This window comes from Strongylocentrotus purpuratus, unplaced genomic scaffold (genome assembly GCF_000002235.5).
Source record: "Strongylocentrotus purpuratus isolate Spur 01 unplaced genomic scaffold, Spur_5.0 spur5_scaffold_3, whole genome shotgun sequence".
Classification (NCBI taxonomy): domain Eukaryota; kingdom Metazoa; phylum Echinodermata; class Echinoidea; order Camarodonta; family Strongylocentrotidae; genus Strongylocentrotus; species Strongylocentrotus purpuratus.
Genome location: NW_022145609.1, coordinates 35619048 through 35637116, shown reverse-complemented (window position 1 = coordinate 35637116; position 18069 = coordinate 35619048). Strand labels below are relative to the sequence as shown.

General features: G+C 40.3%; 2 protein-coding genes across 5 annotated transcripts in view; both read right to left on the bottom strand.

The window, feature by feature from the left end:
- LOC592512 (ubiquitin-protein ligase E3C) overlaps positions 1-9573 on the bottom strand; it is a 36090-nt gene extending 26517 nt beyond the window's left edge. Inside the window, exon 1 of one of the 4 annotated variants that reach the window (XM_030995943.1) lies at positions 9186-9573. The gene's annotated coding sequence lies outside the window, so the exon portion shown is untranslated. Of the gene's footprint in view, positions 1-741; positions 855-9185 lie in introns of those variants that run through there. The other 3 variants (XM_030995944.1, XM_030995945.1, XM_030995946.1) reach the window with 3 other exon arrangements.
- A 1577-nt stretch (positions 9574-11150) lies between these two features.
- On the bottom strand, positions 11151-16743 carry LOC592477 (protein Asterix). Its single transcript, XM_791997.4, has 4 exons — positions 16601-16743; positions 13468-13567; positions 12436-12533; positions 11151-11864 (listed from the first exon to the last, which is right to left on the bottom strand). The coding sequence occupies exons 1-4, from the start codon at positions 16663-16665 to the stop codon at positions 11795-11797; spliced, it is 333 nt and encodes a 110-aa protein (XP_797090.2). The 5' UTR covers positions 16666-16743; the 3' UTR covers positions 11151-11794.
- Between the last annotated feature and the right edge of the window lie 1326 nt (positions 16744-18069).

Genomic DNA, 18069 nt, shown 5'->3' with positions numbered 1-18069 from the left:
CAAGTAGATCTACCGCAGAGCTGCCAACCTTGTGCGACCAAAAAAGGAATCATGATGGCAAAAAAAAGGAATTTCAAGCAAAAAAAAGGAATTCATAAAAACAAAACTTATAACCACGCGCGACACACTTCAAAAGGCAGAAATGTTCATTCATCATGCTGTTTTTTCCATACAAGCAGGAATTTTTTTTGGTGGTTATTTTGGTATTAACGGCATTTTATTTATATAAATTTTATAAAATTACTTTCCTATTGAATTTGTGATCGAATCACCATTTTAGGGCAGTTGTTTGACGTACGGTACATTTTTGTATGTAAAAAAAAAAAAAAATTAAATTTAAAAAAATTTAAAAAATTAAAAAAATTAATAAAAAACGTATTTTATGAAGAAAAAATGTAATACCGTAATTGGGAGGAAAAAACGGAGTAATTCCGGCAAAAACGGAATGGTTGGCAGCTCTGCTACCGGTATTGAGAAATCATGGATCAAGTAGAGCATAATATTATAACTCTCAGACTCTAAGGTCTATAGTATATGTAGTCCAACGTTTTTCAACCCCATAGTGCCAAAATGAACATCGATTTCATGAAAACAAAATATTAGAAACTGCTATTGTATTTTCATGAAGGAATTAAATTTAAAGACAGTCACATTTCTCTTCCCTTGCTCTCTCGCAACATTAAGAAACGGTATGATTTCAAGCAGTGCAGTGTGTGAATACCTACACAATCAATTACTCACCGCAATGCGGAATATCTCTGATAGCCAGGTGCCCAAATTTATCTTATATTTTGTATATCGAAATTACCACACTTTTTCACTTCACTCGCTCAGGACATTTAGAAAAGGGACAATTCTGGACAAAAAGATCCCTAAATATCCTTATATTGTGCATCAAGGTGAGCAATTTTATGACTTTGATACTCATGTATTGGGCAGCAGGGTGCCAGCATACAATTACTGGGTAATATAATATCTTATCTAGTGTGTTTCGTATACAAAATAACATTTTTACCATACTAAAATGTCATTGTATTTAGGTAACTCGCTGCACTCTCCTGCTCGCATATTTTATAAAAAACGTACAGCAGTGGCGGATCCAGGGGGGGGCCCGGGGGGCCCGGGCCCCCCCCCTTGAGAAAAAAATCATGTAAAATCACGTGATTTTTACCTTTTTTGGAGGTTGGGCCCCCCCCTGGCGCTCAAGGGGGGGTGCAAATTGAATTTTTTTTTGAGGATCAAAAAAAAAAAATGTGCTCACTACCCCCCCCCCCCCCCCCCCCCCCCCCCCCCCCCCCCCCCACTGAGCGACTTTTCGACCGGCGCGATTTTCAAATTTTCGGGAGCAAAAAAAAAAAAAAAAAAAAAAATTGTGCTCTGTACCCCCCCCCCCCCCCCCCCCCCCCCCCCCCCCCCCCCCCCCCACTGAGCGACTTTTCGGCCGGCGCGATTTTCATATTTTCGGGAGCAAAAAAAAAAAAAAGTTGGGCCCCCTCCCCTAAGAAATCCTGGATCCGCGCCTGACGTACAGTACATGGCACATGACATGTACAGAGACAGAGTAATGGAAAATAAGTTTTCTGTTATGAATTTGGGATTAGGCCTTTAGGGTGACGCATAGATGTGATTGGAAGACGTGGAAGTCCCTCAATAGGCTTCGCACAGGTGTGGGGCGATGTAAATACAACATGAATAAATGGGGATATACTGACGACACAGACACCAACTGCGAGTGTGGAACATCCGTGCAATCCATGTCACACCTATTAAGATGTCCACTCCTAATCGACCAATGCTGCCTGGAAGACCTGGTGGCAGCAAATGAGAAGGCTCTCCAGTGTGCCAAGGCCTGGCAGAGCATTTGAGGACACGAAAGAAGAATACAAAGTGTATATATCCTTTTCTTGAACATGATATTTTTTATTTTTGGTGCTTGATAAATCTTTATAAATATTTATCACAACTATGAAATTTTAGATGGTTACCATTTCGTGTTTGTTTTTTGTTTTTTCTTCTTTTTACTTTTTTTCAGTTATGAGTTATGAGTTTTTGATCGATCGGGTGGGTGGTACATGGCTCTGTATAAGCTTGGCTTGTTAGAACTCTTGTGAGTAATGTGCCGCGGGATTCCATATCCTTAAACTGCTGGCGAACAGAGCAACAAGACCAAGCTCTGTAATTATTAGGATCTCTGTCCAGTAGTGCCGTGTTTGTGCCATCTAACTGGATCGACCAAATCAATTGATTCATAATATATGTATATGCAATATTTTTTCCCGTAACGTGAGAGTAATTTTAATAGTTTCATACTATTAATTAAATGTATTGTTAACTGTAACTGTATAATTGTTTTAAATGGGGGCACGCTACAAGAGTCCTACAGTATCTCGCACCCCGGGGCAACGTGTCTGACACGGCCGGCTGTAGCAACTACTCCGAAGATCAAGATTACAGTAATCTTGATCTAAGGAGACACGAACGGGTGACGCAAAAAATTTCATTTCTCAAAAGGGTGCTGTGCTGTGACCCAGCTAGAGGCCAGACCTTGTGTGTCCAGATAGGTTGTATAGATCTGGACAATTGATAATTGATTTGAAGTTTTGAAGAAGTGTATGTGCAGTACTTTGTAAATCTTTAAAGACTTAATAGGATTAAGAGGATTAATTACAAAGCATAAACGGTTACTGGTATACTTATAATATGATGGTTAAATTGATGCATATATTTTGTTACACTCAAAGGCAAAAGTGGGGTCTATATTTTTGTTAAGCATCGGGACAGTCACACTTGTACACAAAGGACACAATCCCCCCCCCCCCATTGATTCATTAATTGGATAATAAAATGTGATTATATTTCTGTCTCGTCGATAACTGACTCGGAGTCAGTAGACAGTACTCTTGACATGTATGGCGATGTGACCAAAGTTCGCTATCTCACAAATTGGTAAGATTTCAAAAATCTGATATCATCGATGGAAAGAGGAACATAAAATTACCAATAAAAAGAATTTTCTCTGGAATTAGTGAGAAATTATGAAAATATTGACAAAAAACTGCAAAATTTGCAGTAATTTGCATCTGTTCCAAAAAATTAGTAACTTACCGGTAAGGCGGCTTAGTAAGGTACTAAGGGTCTGGAATCTTCATTTTGAGAGCAGATATCCTAAAAATTGTAAGTACTGTAGTAGGCCATAAATATAATATGTAAAGCAGAGCAGAGCAGCCAGAGCTAGCAGACGACAGGTGCCGCCTTCACCACTAGAGGGCGGCATTGCACTCTGGAACACAGCTGAGCTAACTGCACACAGATCCTCTCGTGCCGACAAGTATATACGTGTGCGGCGGGAGAATTCTACCTCTTCAGCACTGACAGTAACCAAGTATCAAGCACCTATCCGGACCTGGAGGACGAATTACCCTCAAGGCCAAGTTAGGTGAGTGAGTTATGGTTGCTTCTAACAAGTAGGCGTACAGCCTACTTTATTGGCGTCACGGACAACTAGGACCTCGGGATGCACCGTTTTGGGGAGATTTTGTCTCTTGTTCTGTTGTGTGTTTTCTCTAACGGAACGGGGACCCCTTGCCTAGTCTGGCCGCGCCGGCGGGAAAAGCGCGGGGGAAACCTAGCTGCGCATTGCAGGGGAAACCTAGTTTCCGGGCGATGGTAGTGGGGTGGACCGCGCGTAGTTCCGGCTGGCACTCGTTGTAACCGTGGTCGGTATTGTGCCCAGTCGGGGAGGGATGCCGAGAAGGGCTGATGGATTCGGCGAAGTTCGGTGCTCTCCTCCCCGGTCGGGTGGGTTTCGTACTGTATGTACATCTAGTAGGGATACTAGTGTTGTAGGTAATATTGTTTCATGTATCCATGTACACAAATGCATTTTGGGAATTCCCGAATGCGAGCCGAAGCTGACGTCATATTCAGCGATGTTTGTCCTCTTCGTGAATGATATGAATTGTGATGGACGAATGGTGTGAGTGCCCTCCCCCCCTTCCTGGGAAGAACCCGAGAAGGGCTGATGGATTCAGTGAAGTTCGGGGCCTTCTCCTGGGAGATGGGATAATGGGGGATTTGGGGTATGTGCTGGGTATTTGAATTATTTGTATATTATTGTTAATATTGATGGTGTGATTGTGAGTGACCCCCCCCCCCCCCCCCCCTTCGGAGGGAATCGAGACGGGCCGAGGGATTCGGCGAAGTTCGGTGCCTTTTTCCATGAGAGGGGGAATGTGGGGGTGTGTGAGCATTTAGACAGCCATGCCAGTGCTATAATTGTATTTTTTGTTGTTTGATTGTTCGTTTTTGCAAGTTGGGGCTTTTATCCCACTTGCGATTTGAATATGGCGTCGCTTTGGAATTGATTACTCCGCGGTGATTTGGGGATTTCCCATTCACCAGCACAGCTCGAGGCCGCGTGAGCCCGGGGTTATATTTTTGCTTGGTGCGCCGTGGAGGGTTATTGCGGAGACAGGAATTCCTTTTTCTGCATTGCCTCGCCTTCGAAAGTTGTGCACGAGTTTAGAACGTCCAGTGAAATAACGATTTTGGGTGTTTGCAGGGATCGACAGTGGATTACAGTGCCCTTTTTCCGTGGAAAATAAGGTAAGTGCCACTGGGTGGTGTTGTTTGAGGCACCATTTTATATTCCTTTGTTTCAAATTCACCTCATACCTTGTGCAATTTTTCGGAGTTGTGAGGTGATAGTGACTGTGAGTTTTGCGTGTTAGTGGGCCTGGCGTGTAGCTCACCTGCCTGCTCCTGCCGGCAGGGGGCTATTGGCTAAAAGATAAATAAAATAAAATAAGCCAACAACGCAGGTCAGACTGAGAGTGGGAGTGTGTTCCCCTTTAGTCGTTTACAATTACCAAAGATCTTGGTCGATTAGACCTGGATCTGGTTTAAGTGTATTTAAATCTGTCTTTTTAGGCGGAGTCCTGGTAAGGGGGCGTGTTTCCCTTCATATTCATTTTCAAGGGAGAGTGGGTGGATTTGTGAATAAATAATTCTCATAATCTCTCCCTATTTCACAATACGGGGGTGAATCCGTATTTTCCAATTTCCGATACGTATTGTTGAAATAGTCTTGGAGCACCGGGCAGTGCCGGTTTTTAAGAATAAATCCATGCCTATTTCCGAGGAAACGGAGTCCTTTGTAATAGAGGTTCAGGGGCTTATACAGACCCTCCTTCTCGTGATCGAGGCATACAAGCAAGGGGTACTTACCCAAGTGGAACTAGTAGGCCTACTGGTAGAAATTATCTACCAGTCGGGTGAACTCAGTTGAAGCCGGAGTTTCGGCTTTTGGTTGTGGAGGCCCGCACCAAGTTTTTAATACTGCTTCAGTATGGCCAAGGTTCCATTGAACCATTGTTCATTTGAGGATTTGCTCGCCATTCCCGGAGCGACGCCGGGGCATATAGGCTATTTGTGGGCACTCCGGGGGCAGTGTGGCGAAGTCACTCAAGAGTTGTTTGAGGCGTCTTCTCATTACGAGGAGGTCAAGGACCTCCAAGGGAGTCTGGACTTCCGCCCAAGGGAGGCCGTGGGGGATTTCCCCATACGGCCGGGCGGTTTTCGGCCGTTGTCCGAGACGGGGGATGTTGGCAGTACGCCGGCAGAAACCCCGGGGGAAATCGGGGATGAGGAGCGTGGGGCACCGGTGTATCCCCACGACCGATACCCTCCCCCGCATGGAGCAGAGGAGGCGCGCCCTCGCCCAGCAGCTCGGACCGAGAATAAGGGTGGCGATGCTCAGTTGTGGGGGGAAGGGGATAGCACCCAACCCCGAGAGTTTGGGAACCGCCACAATTCGGGGTGGAGCAATGCCCCGCGTAGCGCCTACCAGGATTTACCGAGTGGGCCTGCTCCCGAGGAACGTGGTTTCTATCGGAGCGGGGGCGGGAAACACTACCGCAGGCCTCACGTGGAGCCACAGCGGAACAGGGAAGAGGTCATTAGCCGACCGCCTGTATACACTCAGGCATGGGAGCGGGGCAAGGGTTCATACCAGCCGATGCCCAAGTCTGTGGTATTTGACGGGCGGGGGAATTGGCGGGCGTTTTTCCGCAAATTCAGCGCATTTGCGGATGCCCGCGAATGGGACCACCCGCAGCGTCTAAACCAACTATGCTGGTGTTTGGATGGGTCGGCAAGCGACTTCTTTGACATGACGCAAGAGCGAGACCCGGGGGTAGGGTATTTCGGGATGGTGCGCCATCTAGAGGGCAGATTCGGGTATCGGGAACCTCCCGAAGCCGTCCTGCTCGAGTTTAACACCGCTAAGCAGGGGGCCGATGAACCCTTCTTGGAATGGGTGGACCGGCTTCACCGGCTGGCATCTCGGGCGTTTCCCGAGGTACCTGAGGCATATGTACAGCGGCAGACGGTGCTGCGAATGTGCCAGGGGTGTGTGGACAAGGATGCTGGTTACCAGGCATTAAACCAGCGCCCCTCTACCGTGGAGGAGGCAGTGGAGGCCATCCGCTGGCTCCAACACGCCCACGGGGCTATGTACGGCCGTGGGTCTCGGGCCAACGCGGAAATGCGGAAATCGGATAAAGGCACTAGGGGGCCTGAAATTCGAGAGGTGGAGATCACCCCGCAAACCACGGATGCCCGACTATCCGGACTAGAGCTTCGGATATCTGAACTAGAAGGCCATGTGTCCGGGTTGGTGAGGAGCCTGGGGAAACTCATGGCAGCTCAAGGTGGAACGCAGGCATCTATGAAGACCACTCCGTCGGGGAAGAGGAACCTATTCCTTGAAACCCCCGAGGACAATTTTGGCGGCTCGGACGATTAAGTTGTTGTTCAACCCGCCATGTAATAGCGCCTGATAAGATATGGATGGGAGAGAACATCCCTATCATTACGAGGGAAGGGGTTAGGACTCGCCACTTGGAATTTTAGAATTTAGAATTTTGGAATTCAATATGCCCTCAATTCCGAGCGGGAGGCTCGGGATTATCTCTGCGAGGAATTGGAAATCTCCCGAGGCATTTTCCGGGTGTTCGCTTAACACGCCGCCCCTCATGCCCCAGTGGCGCGTGTTCCAGTTCTTCGTAGGGAGATTGATCCATCGGACCAATGGGCGGGGTTTTACCGCCTAGGCCGGTTTAATCGGGTCGTGGAAATACCACGAATGACTGCGGGAAGAGCTCCCCAGTAGGAGTCAGGCCCGGGTGGTCCCGAGGCCTGCCTCAAGGCAGCCTTAGACATTGGGTCGGGCGCGGAAGGAGTATCCGCATTTTTAGTTCGGGCGTTCCTCCCGGTTTCGGGGTATTTCTCCCCGACCAGCGAGTCGCTTTTAGGGCGGTCCCTACGAACAGACTCCTGGTGTGCATGGAGACAGATTCTCCACACTTTTATCCTTGGTGAGGTAACCGAGGTGATGGCCTCCATTTTTATCAGAGCAAGTAGGTAAACTGCGTGCTCGGCGGGGTATTCAAGGGGCGATGGAAATTTCCCCTGCTTTCAGAGTTGGGTGTCGGATGGCTGACCCCTGCTACCCCGCGCGGGGTGTTAACTTACACCCTGCATTGGGCGTCACTGTAGCTGTCAGTGGCACCCTCTAGGGAACGGATCCCTGGATGCCGCGCGCAGCGTCATTGAACCCAGGGCGGACCTGGAAGTTTTATATCGGTTATCCTGGGTGAACGGCCATTGGAGTCAGGGGGCATAAATTACATTGATTTAAGGCCCCGGTACCTTGCCGGCTTGCAATGCGCCTGGGAGTTTTCCTTTTGGCATTTATTATTTTGGTTGGGTTGCCTTGTCCATTTTTATATTAAAAAGGGATAAGGCGACTGGCTACATAATTTTTTCACTTTTTCTGTTAATTGTTATGGTTAGGGTGTTTTGGGTTTTTCCCCGTTTTTGATGTTTTACCGAGTTTTTGTTTACGGTAGTTTGGCCTGTGTTTTTTAAATAAACATTTAGGCCTTGGTCGCAGCCTGTGACGCAAGTGGAATTAGGGGTTAATTAGGGATTAATTGGGTTGGGCTCTCCCTGGGACTACTTTTTGGAAATGGGACTTATTTTTTAAAACGGGGGGGAATGTAGTAGGCCATAAATATAATATGTAAAGCAGAGCAGAGCAGCCAGAGCTAGCAGACGACAGGTGCCGCCCTCACCACTAGAGGGCGGCATTGCACTCTGGAACACAGCTGAGCTAGCTGCACACAGATCCTCTCGTGCCGACAAGTATATACGTGTGCGGCGGGAGAATTCTACCTCTTCAGCACTGACAGTAACCAAGTATCAAGCACCTATCCGGACCTGGAGGACGAATTACCCTCAAGGCCAAGTTAGGTGAGTGAGTTATGGTTGCTTCTAACAAGTAGGCGTACAGCCTACTTTAGTACGAAGTGGTATCGACTGATTGTATGGTTTCTTGCCTTGCAAATTATGAATTAATCATATTTTTGATGGATCGCATCAACTGTACATCCCTGTGCGCGATATAAGGTCTTTGTTTTTATGACTTTTTTAGTTGCCGCACACACGCCGATAGGACATCAAATTTTTAGATTGCGATATATCTCCGGAATCTTTTGACGATAAATTTTCTAGTTGAATCAATTTGTAGTAAAAAACTTTTGTCATCCATTTGGTAATAGACTAATTGAAATAAATAATTTTTTGTAGAATATGAGAAATCATCATAGATCGAATATCAAAATATTTTGGCTCAGTCAGTAGAGCGTCCGCCTCACAACTGGGAGGTCGTGGGTTCGAAACCCGGCCGCGTCATACCAAAAGACGTTAAAAGATGGGAGTTGTTGCTACATGTACCTTGTTTGGCGTTCAACAATAAGGGATAGAGCAACGTCGATCTGGCGCTGCTCAGTGGCTGCCGGGCTCACGATCAATTGGGCAAAAAGAATTTCCGTTTTGGTTTAATAAAATTTGGAGTGGACTAAAGTATTAGGCTATTATGAATAGGGTCTAGACTATTATTATTAAAATCTCTGCGAACTTTGGTCATCCCTTCATAATTAATATAATTAATTTAGGGTTTGAAGTACTTTGGACGTTTGAAGGGGAAGAATTGAGAAAGAAACAAGGCTGACACACAGATACACACACATTCATGCTGACAAACATTCAAACATCACAATCATGCATTATTTGTGTTCCCTTCTTGCCTAATCTTGGGCTTGCATGTCTTGCAAGCATCTTACCTGCACTGCATGCACTGCAACTTGCAAGGTACGGTACTGTGGCTGACTGGTTGTGCGATGCCAGTCTGTATCAAAACTATCAAATTATCATGTCAACCGGCAAAAATACGGTAAATCACCGAATACAATATATTAACGAACCTGAGTAGGCCTACAGCTAGACTTTTACTGTGTAAATGGCTCACCGGCTCACCAATTCTTGGTTCTTTAATTTATTCCTGATTCTGCTCTTTAAAAAATGCTAAATCGGTCCTTTTCTCGAACACTCTGCGCGATGATTCGGGGATTTCATTGATCGCAGAGCTCTCCAGCTGAACTTTATAAATAACATGACCAAGATTGATGAAAGCCCACTTCCGCTTCCGGGTCGCTGAAAATTTTAGTTACCGTATACCTGTACTGGATCTGCGCCTGCTACATTAATTTCAGATTCTATTTTTTTCTTCATTTGAATATAATGAATATTTAATCATTTCAGTATTACTCCTCCAATCTTTGTGAAACAAACCATATCATGCCTCATTACCTTTTCTTTCTCTCCACTTCGGAGGCCTTTCTTTCTCTCCCTATATCAAATGCCTTTTCTTTCACATCTCTCTCTCTCTCTCTCTCTCTCTCTCTGTAAATCTTTTTTTTTTTATCTTTACTTTATTTCCATCTTCTGTTTTTCTGCCAATTCACTTTTCTATACTTCTGTTTAGGCCTTGTTTATCAAAGACTTGATAATATCACCTAATTAATTCATTTTCCTTCTTTCATAATCTCTGATTATGATTTCTTAATTCCAGTTAAACCTACAACATATGATAAAAGTTTTTCTCTTACTAAATATCAACAATTTCAAATGGGATCTGACATATGTCATGATTCAACTATATGCAGTGTCTCAGCATGCTGCTTTTCACTCCTGCATAATCATCTTCTATATGAATCCATCAAATACATGACAAAATTACTGACAATATATACATCACCTAGCTTCAACCCTATCCTTTATAGAAGTCTATTCACATGCATCTAGCCTAATCTAATGATGCAAAACAAAATGTTTTAATTCCAAGTAACAACACTGAACAAAATAAAGGACAAAATGTAAATTCTTTTTCTTTTATTGCGGTCATCGATTACTATAAATTATATGATGTCTTAGCTCAGTCATCATTCCCCATCCATGACTATACCTCACTCCTGAAGGTCAATGTTACTTTTATAATCAGCGTCTAGTCGAGTTGTAAAAGCACTCTTTTTAAGCATATACACGTGTTCCCCCTTCCCTCCTTGACTATGTAAAGAAACTAACAAAGCCAACACTTGTATAAAAGGTCAATAAGCAACTTTAATTTTATTCCTGTATTCAATTCCAAATATGCAATAAAGCACACTTACTTAAAGCAAGTATTTCTAAATCTTAATCTTAATAATAAGTTGGATGTGTTTGCAATTCTAAAATTATTATAAATGCTAATTCATTGCCGCACAGTCTGTTACAACTAACATGTATGACATAGAAACATACACTCAAACTAACAAAAGAGTTCACATTAAAGATGAAGTTGAGTTCTGGTCATGCGATTGCATTGTGAAAGAAACGGTGTGGAATCAACCAGAAAAGGTTGATCATCTAGCATATAAGAATTTGTATTTATTGCAAGGTTCTGGAATCATCAAAAAGGTAAGAATTTTGGCCAAGTCTTGGTAAAGTTACAAACACTGTACACAGAAAGATGTATATGGGACTACACAAACACGTGGCGTAAAAATCCTACCCCCGAGTTTTACGATATTACATGACATATTTAGAATATAAAGGCAATTGAAGAGCCATGCTTTTCAGGGAACATTTCTTATCTGATGTTCTTCCACACTTGCATAATATGAATGATAACGCTCACAAATTATTTTTCACCTCTTCCCAGAACTCAACCTTCTCTTTAACAATAATAAACATACATTTAATGTCTAAGGTGAAATTATCAAAATTAAGAAGATTGTTTATTTTTTATATTTTTTAAGGCAACCATATTTCCTGACAAACCCAACCGAGAAACAAGACAGTACCTGCATTCTAGTACCGGTAATAATAATGATAATAATTACAATGATAATAATGGGATTTATATTTACGTAGCACCTTTTCAATAGGACACAAGGCGCTACAATAGACCCTCTCCATTTTAATTCCAAGTTATTCTAGATGTTATCACACATGTATCGGAAATTAAATATCTTTTTATGACAAATTAATTAATATAAAACTGGCTAATGAGACTAGGTACTACTGTGTGTATAATGACATGTGTTCTTGATGATGGCATTGAATAGTACATCAGACAATTACACATGTTTCACATAACAATACCCATCCATATCAATTGCCCTGTGTCTCAAACAATTCTAATTTTATATACAGGAATGTCAATAAATCAAAATCATTATAAAATCACATGAATTAATTAACAGACATCAGAATCACTGTACAGTGTATGTAGTTTTTGCATGATGTGTGACAATATCTGAGATATGATGCAAAAAGTTTAAGTGAACCCCTCCATTGTAAATATACAAATTAGATAAACATAAACATGAAAGTAATGTTAGGATAGGAAGTGTCATTGCCATGGTAACGTCATTGGTGCTGGATTCTGCAAGTACGACATCACAACAGCTGATATTGATAACCTGCATGGAAGAAAGAGAGAGAAAAGACAAACTGATAAACGCACAGGTAAGATGCTCATTTATTTTTATCTGGAGCAAGAAAGATTCAATCAAACCTACGGAAAACAAAAAAGTGGCTATCATAGATACACTGTAGGTGGACTTTCTAGATAGGTTCTCCAATACATTTTTCCTCTTAGAGGGAGACAATATAGGTGACCGACAGGTGGTCTTTATAGAAAGGTGACCACGAAGACAAGTTTGACTATAAATCCTTCGCTTCTGTCATGATCCTAAGGAAGCAGGAGTGGTTCTAGAAGATATTCTTTGGATGTGAGAGGCTTTGGTTTTTGCATTCATTTTCTATTTGTGCCTTTAACAAAATTTACAAAATTAATGGGGGGGGGGGGAATGAAGAAATATTGTGAGGGTGGGTTTGAGCCACCCAAGCTTCCTATCCCCCCCCCCCCCCCCACCCCCCAACTACAATTTAATTAAAATTCAAAATATTGAGGGGAAAACAAAGAACTGAGCAAAAATATACAAGCTCTCAAACTGAAGGAATTAGATGATTTCTCAAATGATTTCTTACATAAAACTGCTAAACATTTGTTTTCCATCCTCGTTGACTCTTGAGTTAGAGAAGCTGATGAAAGAACAGAAGACAGCCATCCAGGCACACCATTTCATCTACCATAAAAAAAAAAAACAAGATAGAAAACAAAGAGTAGTGATTTTCAAATGTTTTTTTTTTTGTTTCTTAAGATATATTACAAATTGAATTTATTAGAATGTAGACAATAACTTTTTTAAACTTAATGGAAAATAGAAACATTACACAAGACATTTTTTCCTTGATATATCTTTATAAATAAAACCAAATATAAATAAATTGTTCTTGGTAAATTAATTATAACATGAATAACTAATATAAATATTTATAAGTATCCTGCTAGTAGTAATAGTGATTCAATGACTCTTTATCATAATGTCAAGTCCATTGTACATTAATTTCACCTTCAATACAAGTATGATGAAACTCCAAACATAAAAAACAGTATCATTTCACTAAAATTCACTTTTATTATTTTTAATTAATGATGTATGCAATTTTAAATGACAGGCTACCAGTACCAATTTGATACAAAATACAATAATGTACTAAAATCGTTGATATACATTCAGCTAATTGGACCAAATATCTAGGACTTGCCCATCTACAGTCTCTTCTAATTCAATCTCATATTACTGGTAATAATCTACATACATGTATGTTCCTTAGAAGTAATAACTCGCTTGTTGGTCATTTATAAACAAAAAATGGAGAATGCACACCTTTTACACAGTGATAATTACTAGATTAACAGGATGAAAAGTAGCATATCATTTACCAGCACAATTTCTGGAAAAGTTCATCTCCTTTGGTGACAAATTAAGCTAAGTCAGAAATGTTGGCATTAAATCATTTAATTTTGACTATGGATAATAGCTTGCAGTAGCAGAGCAATAGAGGGCAGTGGTAGAGCAGTAGAGGGCAGCAAATTATAAGCTGCCATACCTGTATTGGTTACAGAGTACAAGGTTTGATTATAAGGTTGTTTATTGGACGAGTGAGAGTACAAACCTTCATCATGAGTCCAAACATACTGAACACCATGCCTAACAGATTCATGTAGTCTGCTGTGGGGTCATCAGATGCACTATTCTCATCAGGTGGAGTATATCTGTACATTTGGGGATGAAGAAAACACTTAAAGGTTATCAAGTGCTGGAGCAGGTAAAGGATGCAGCCATTAAAGGGATCGTTTAACAACATTAAATCTGAGATGCACGGCCCTTCATGTTATCAGTGTCTGTGATATGGTGCATTATTGAAGCCCTAAAAAAATTGCGCTTCAAAATGATCTAGAAGTGCCTCAAAAAAGTAAAAACCTTTGAGTGACCGGTTTTACCATACTTGTTTTCCCCAATAGACTGTAGCTTTATGAAAACCGTTTGGCAAACGCAAAATTTGATTTCAATTTTCAATAATAAATATCTTGATTATCAGACAGGCGATTGGCTTGTAAAAGTCATGGGCTTCGTGACTGACCTAAAGGTTTATAATTATCATTGCAGCATGAGCTAAATCAAGAATTTTTTTTAAGGATCTAAGACAAAGTCACTGGATCCCTTTAAGAATGAACCTAGAATGGTTTTGCTAACTCTGTAAAGTCCTAGTGATAGAAAAGTACATGTATAACAATTGTCTAGACAATGTTCTGAAGTTTCACAAAAATATGAAATGAGAACAATTGTATACATGTATTGTGAGCTTTTTAGAACCGTCAAAACTCTGTCTTGGCGAACATCACAGTTCCAACAATATTTAAAAACTCACCTCTTCTGTAATAACATAATTGTAAAGCGCATTTGAACATGTATGTGGAAAATGTGCTATATAAATAAATTACCATTATTGTACCACATAAACATGAAAATAATTGAAGTAACATAGTTGTGACCAAAGTGTCTATGTCCAAAAGGTGTTTTTCTAGTTCTGAGCAATTTAAGAGCAATTATATTCTCAAATAGTTATGAATACTGTTGTGAGTGTTGTTCCTCACAGCTTTAATAGAATGAGATATGTATTACTCTCAATTTATTTTAAATCTATCAGTTCTTATTCTACTTAAGCTGCCATTTTGCAGTAAAAGACAATTAGTCTATGATAAATGATTCAAAATTTTGATAAGTCCATGAACTAATAGCGGTAGTCAAACTCTTAGGCCCTCTTTATAACCTTTATAGAGGGGCAATACAAGGGAAAATCATTTGTCTTATTGTTACAGCTAGTAAACAATTTACCCCTAAATTCTTTGAGTTAACAGTTAAGAAAATGGAGAAAAAATAATAATAACAATAATAAAAGAATCATCTGCAGAGAACGCGAACAAAGGTTAGACTTGGGTTCCATGAACACCAAGGCTAAACACCAATCTTATCAGGGTTTTTTTTTTTTTTTGTTACTTGTTACCAGTTATGGTCATGCGATCGCATTGTGAAAGAAACGTAGTGGAATCGATCAGAAAAGGCTGATCATCTAAGTAATGGTGTGTACTGCAAGGTTCTGGAATCATCAATATGATAAGAAATTTGGCCCAGTCTTGATAAAGTTACAAGCACAGTACACATAAAGATGTATATGGGACTACGCGACATGTGTGCGACACGTGCGTTATATCTATCAGGTCCAAATATAATAATTTACCAAATATCTCAATTAGTAGGCGGTTTCTAGGCAAAATTTGTATGATCACGTATTAGTCAAAACATATTCTTTCACATGATTGGAAATAAGAGCTTCCATTTCATTTTTTGAGAGGGGGGCATTTCCAAAACTGGTCTTTATCTTTAATGTCAGTTGGGAAAAAAATGTTTTTCAAAACGTTCAAGGTTGGCACGATTTAAATTGCATTTATTGAAAATCGATATTTAAGTCACCTCGATTTTTGTTTGTAAATCAGTGTTTAAAATCACCTACATAGCTTGTGTGTAAAAGAAATTTTGTTTCAAATATCTTAAGTGACTATCTTTTCTTTTCTCTTTTGTTCATAGTTTTTGTTCTAGATCATCTTTCCAACCCTGAAATAATTTATTCTTCATATCATTCATTAGGTGAATTACTCATTTTAAAATAAAATTAATGATCTTTCCATATCCACAGCTGGCGGCATATACAAATACAACTCATTGTGGAAATTATTTATCTGATTTGATATATGAGCAAAAAAATCAAGACAATTTTGAATCATGATATAAAATTGCTGGCTTGTTGCTTTTATCAATGTAGTAAGATTCACCCCCCCCCCCCCTCCAAAAAATTAAAAAAGTAATAATGAAATTTTTAAAAATCCCAAAGCCAAGGCTAAACTGCTCACATCATTGTACTTTGTATTCTTATAGTAATAGTAATATTCACAGCTTGTTATTCGTCTTTTCACACTTCATTACGACGACAAGTCCAAATTTCTATGGATTTGGAGTCGCGATTGGACCACGTAGAACTTTAGCTTACATTTAACGCCTGCGCATTACGTTCATCTGATCTTAGCCTCATTTTCCTAAATTGGCGCCTACAAGGGCTCTTCTTATTGGCTATCACTGGCTGCTATTTGCTCAATGTTATAAGATATTGACATGTCACGTCAGTGTGTTATGTAATATTACGTATTGGCATTTCCATTGTACTTAGACTAAGTTGCTCTTATTTAAAGTTATGTAGGCCCTCTTTCACTTAAATTTTGAAGCCACTCAAGCGGATCGGCCAATAGGAGCGCATTCTCTAAATGTATAGCGCTCAATGCATAAACTAAAGTTCTAACAGTTACATGCGGACTTGGCTCTGTCGTCACTCTCTCATCACACAACCACACACATCTATTTTCAACACCCTTGCTTATTTTTTTCATGAAATAGGAAGCCGGGTTTAGCCCAAAAGGCTAGGTGATGATATAAAATATGATTTTGATGTCAATATCATATTTTATATCATCACCTACCACAGGCCCCAGCTACGGTACCCCTTACTCCTTAGGCTTAGCATGGGCTTGGCCTTGCCCTAAATACTGGCAAACACTACGAAAAAACGAATGCGTGGGAAAACGAATGACTGTTCGATCCAATTCCAAGACCAAGGCAAGTGTAAAAACTAAAATGGAAGTTACGCCACGCTCCGTGCATGCACACTAAAACATAAAGTATCAATTCAAACTCACTTTTTAATTTTATTAGGCCTTTTTACGTCAGTAGAACTGTTCGTAGTAGTGGTATTCGACGACATAGTGGCAAATGATGAATCTCTAACTTGTCCTCGCTCAATAAAGCTGGGTTACGACTGCAACAAAGACTAATCATACCTGGAAGAAAAAATACTCGACCAAGATACATTGTATTTCATGTCTCATCGATTTTCGACCCGATTCCCAGTAACTCGATCATACTTACATTTATCAAGTTGCCCAACAAATAGTTCTTAGATCTTTGGTCCCTTATCTAATTGCCAGGGGGTGAAGAAAATTAAGGGGTACAAATTATTAAAAAATCGATTTAAAAAAAGAAAGAAGCTAAAATAACCAAATAAAAAAAAAACGATTAAAAAAAATAAGCTAAAATAACAAAATAACTTCTGAGACTATTGACTTTGTACAAGTATGTGTGACATATTGTTAGTTGACTGAAGGGGAGGGGGGGGGGGGGGGTAAATGACAAAAAATTACCGTTTTTGCGGGGGGCCGAGTTGGCCCCGGGTCCGAGTTAGCCCGTACATGTCGGATTATTTCTCAAGCCCATTATTTTAAGAATGAAAACGAAGCGTCAAACGCTTTTGTATATTGATATATATTTCAATTTCAATTCAATTTCAATTTCAATTTATTTTCCATCTTTAAAAAAGAACAAATATAACATAGTATTGACACATTGTATTAAAATAACAATATAAACATAAACATGGAGGGATACCCTTAATAAGCAGGTTGCTTGTAAGCAGGGCCCCGGTATACAATATAAGATTTATAACTTTGTTACAGAAATATCTAAACATTTGCGAAAATGATAAAACAGAAAATTAAATATAAATTAGGAAATTGTGATCATCTTAACAGCTACTATAAATAGACAGATACAGGTACACGTCCACACAGAGACCCTAGCATACACACACTAGCATACACACACAATAAGATAGATGAGATATAGTGAAATATCACAGGGAAGGAATACATAGGGAGAAGGAAAAAGAGAAAGAGAAAGAGAGAGGGGGGAGTCAGTATTGCAGAAGAAAAAAATTAGAATGAGTAGGCATGGTGAAAAGCAAAGAGAAAGAGTAAATTGTAGGAGTGGAGAGAGCTCATGAAATAGGAGAAGAAAATTAGAATTAATTAATACATTTTATATAAGCACGTATTAATATTGGTGAGATACAGTCTTTTTATAGAAAATTTGAATTTTGACAGAGTAGAGCTTTGTTGAATACTGTGATCAAGGCTGTTCCACAATTTAATATATTTTACACGGAAGGAGTTTAAGGCTATGGAAGTGGAAATCTTAGGTTGATGAAATAATTTACATTGACGAGTGTTGTAATTATGTACAGACGAATTAAGGGTGAACATATTTTCAAATATTTTTGGTAAAAATCCAGACTGGTATTTATACACAAAAATAAGAGAGTTCATAGAAATTA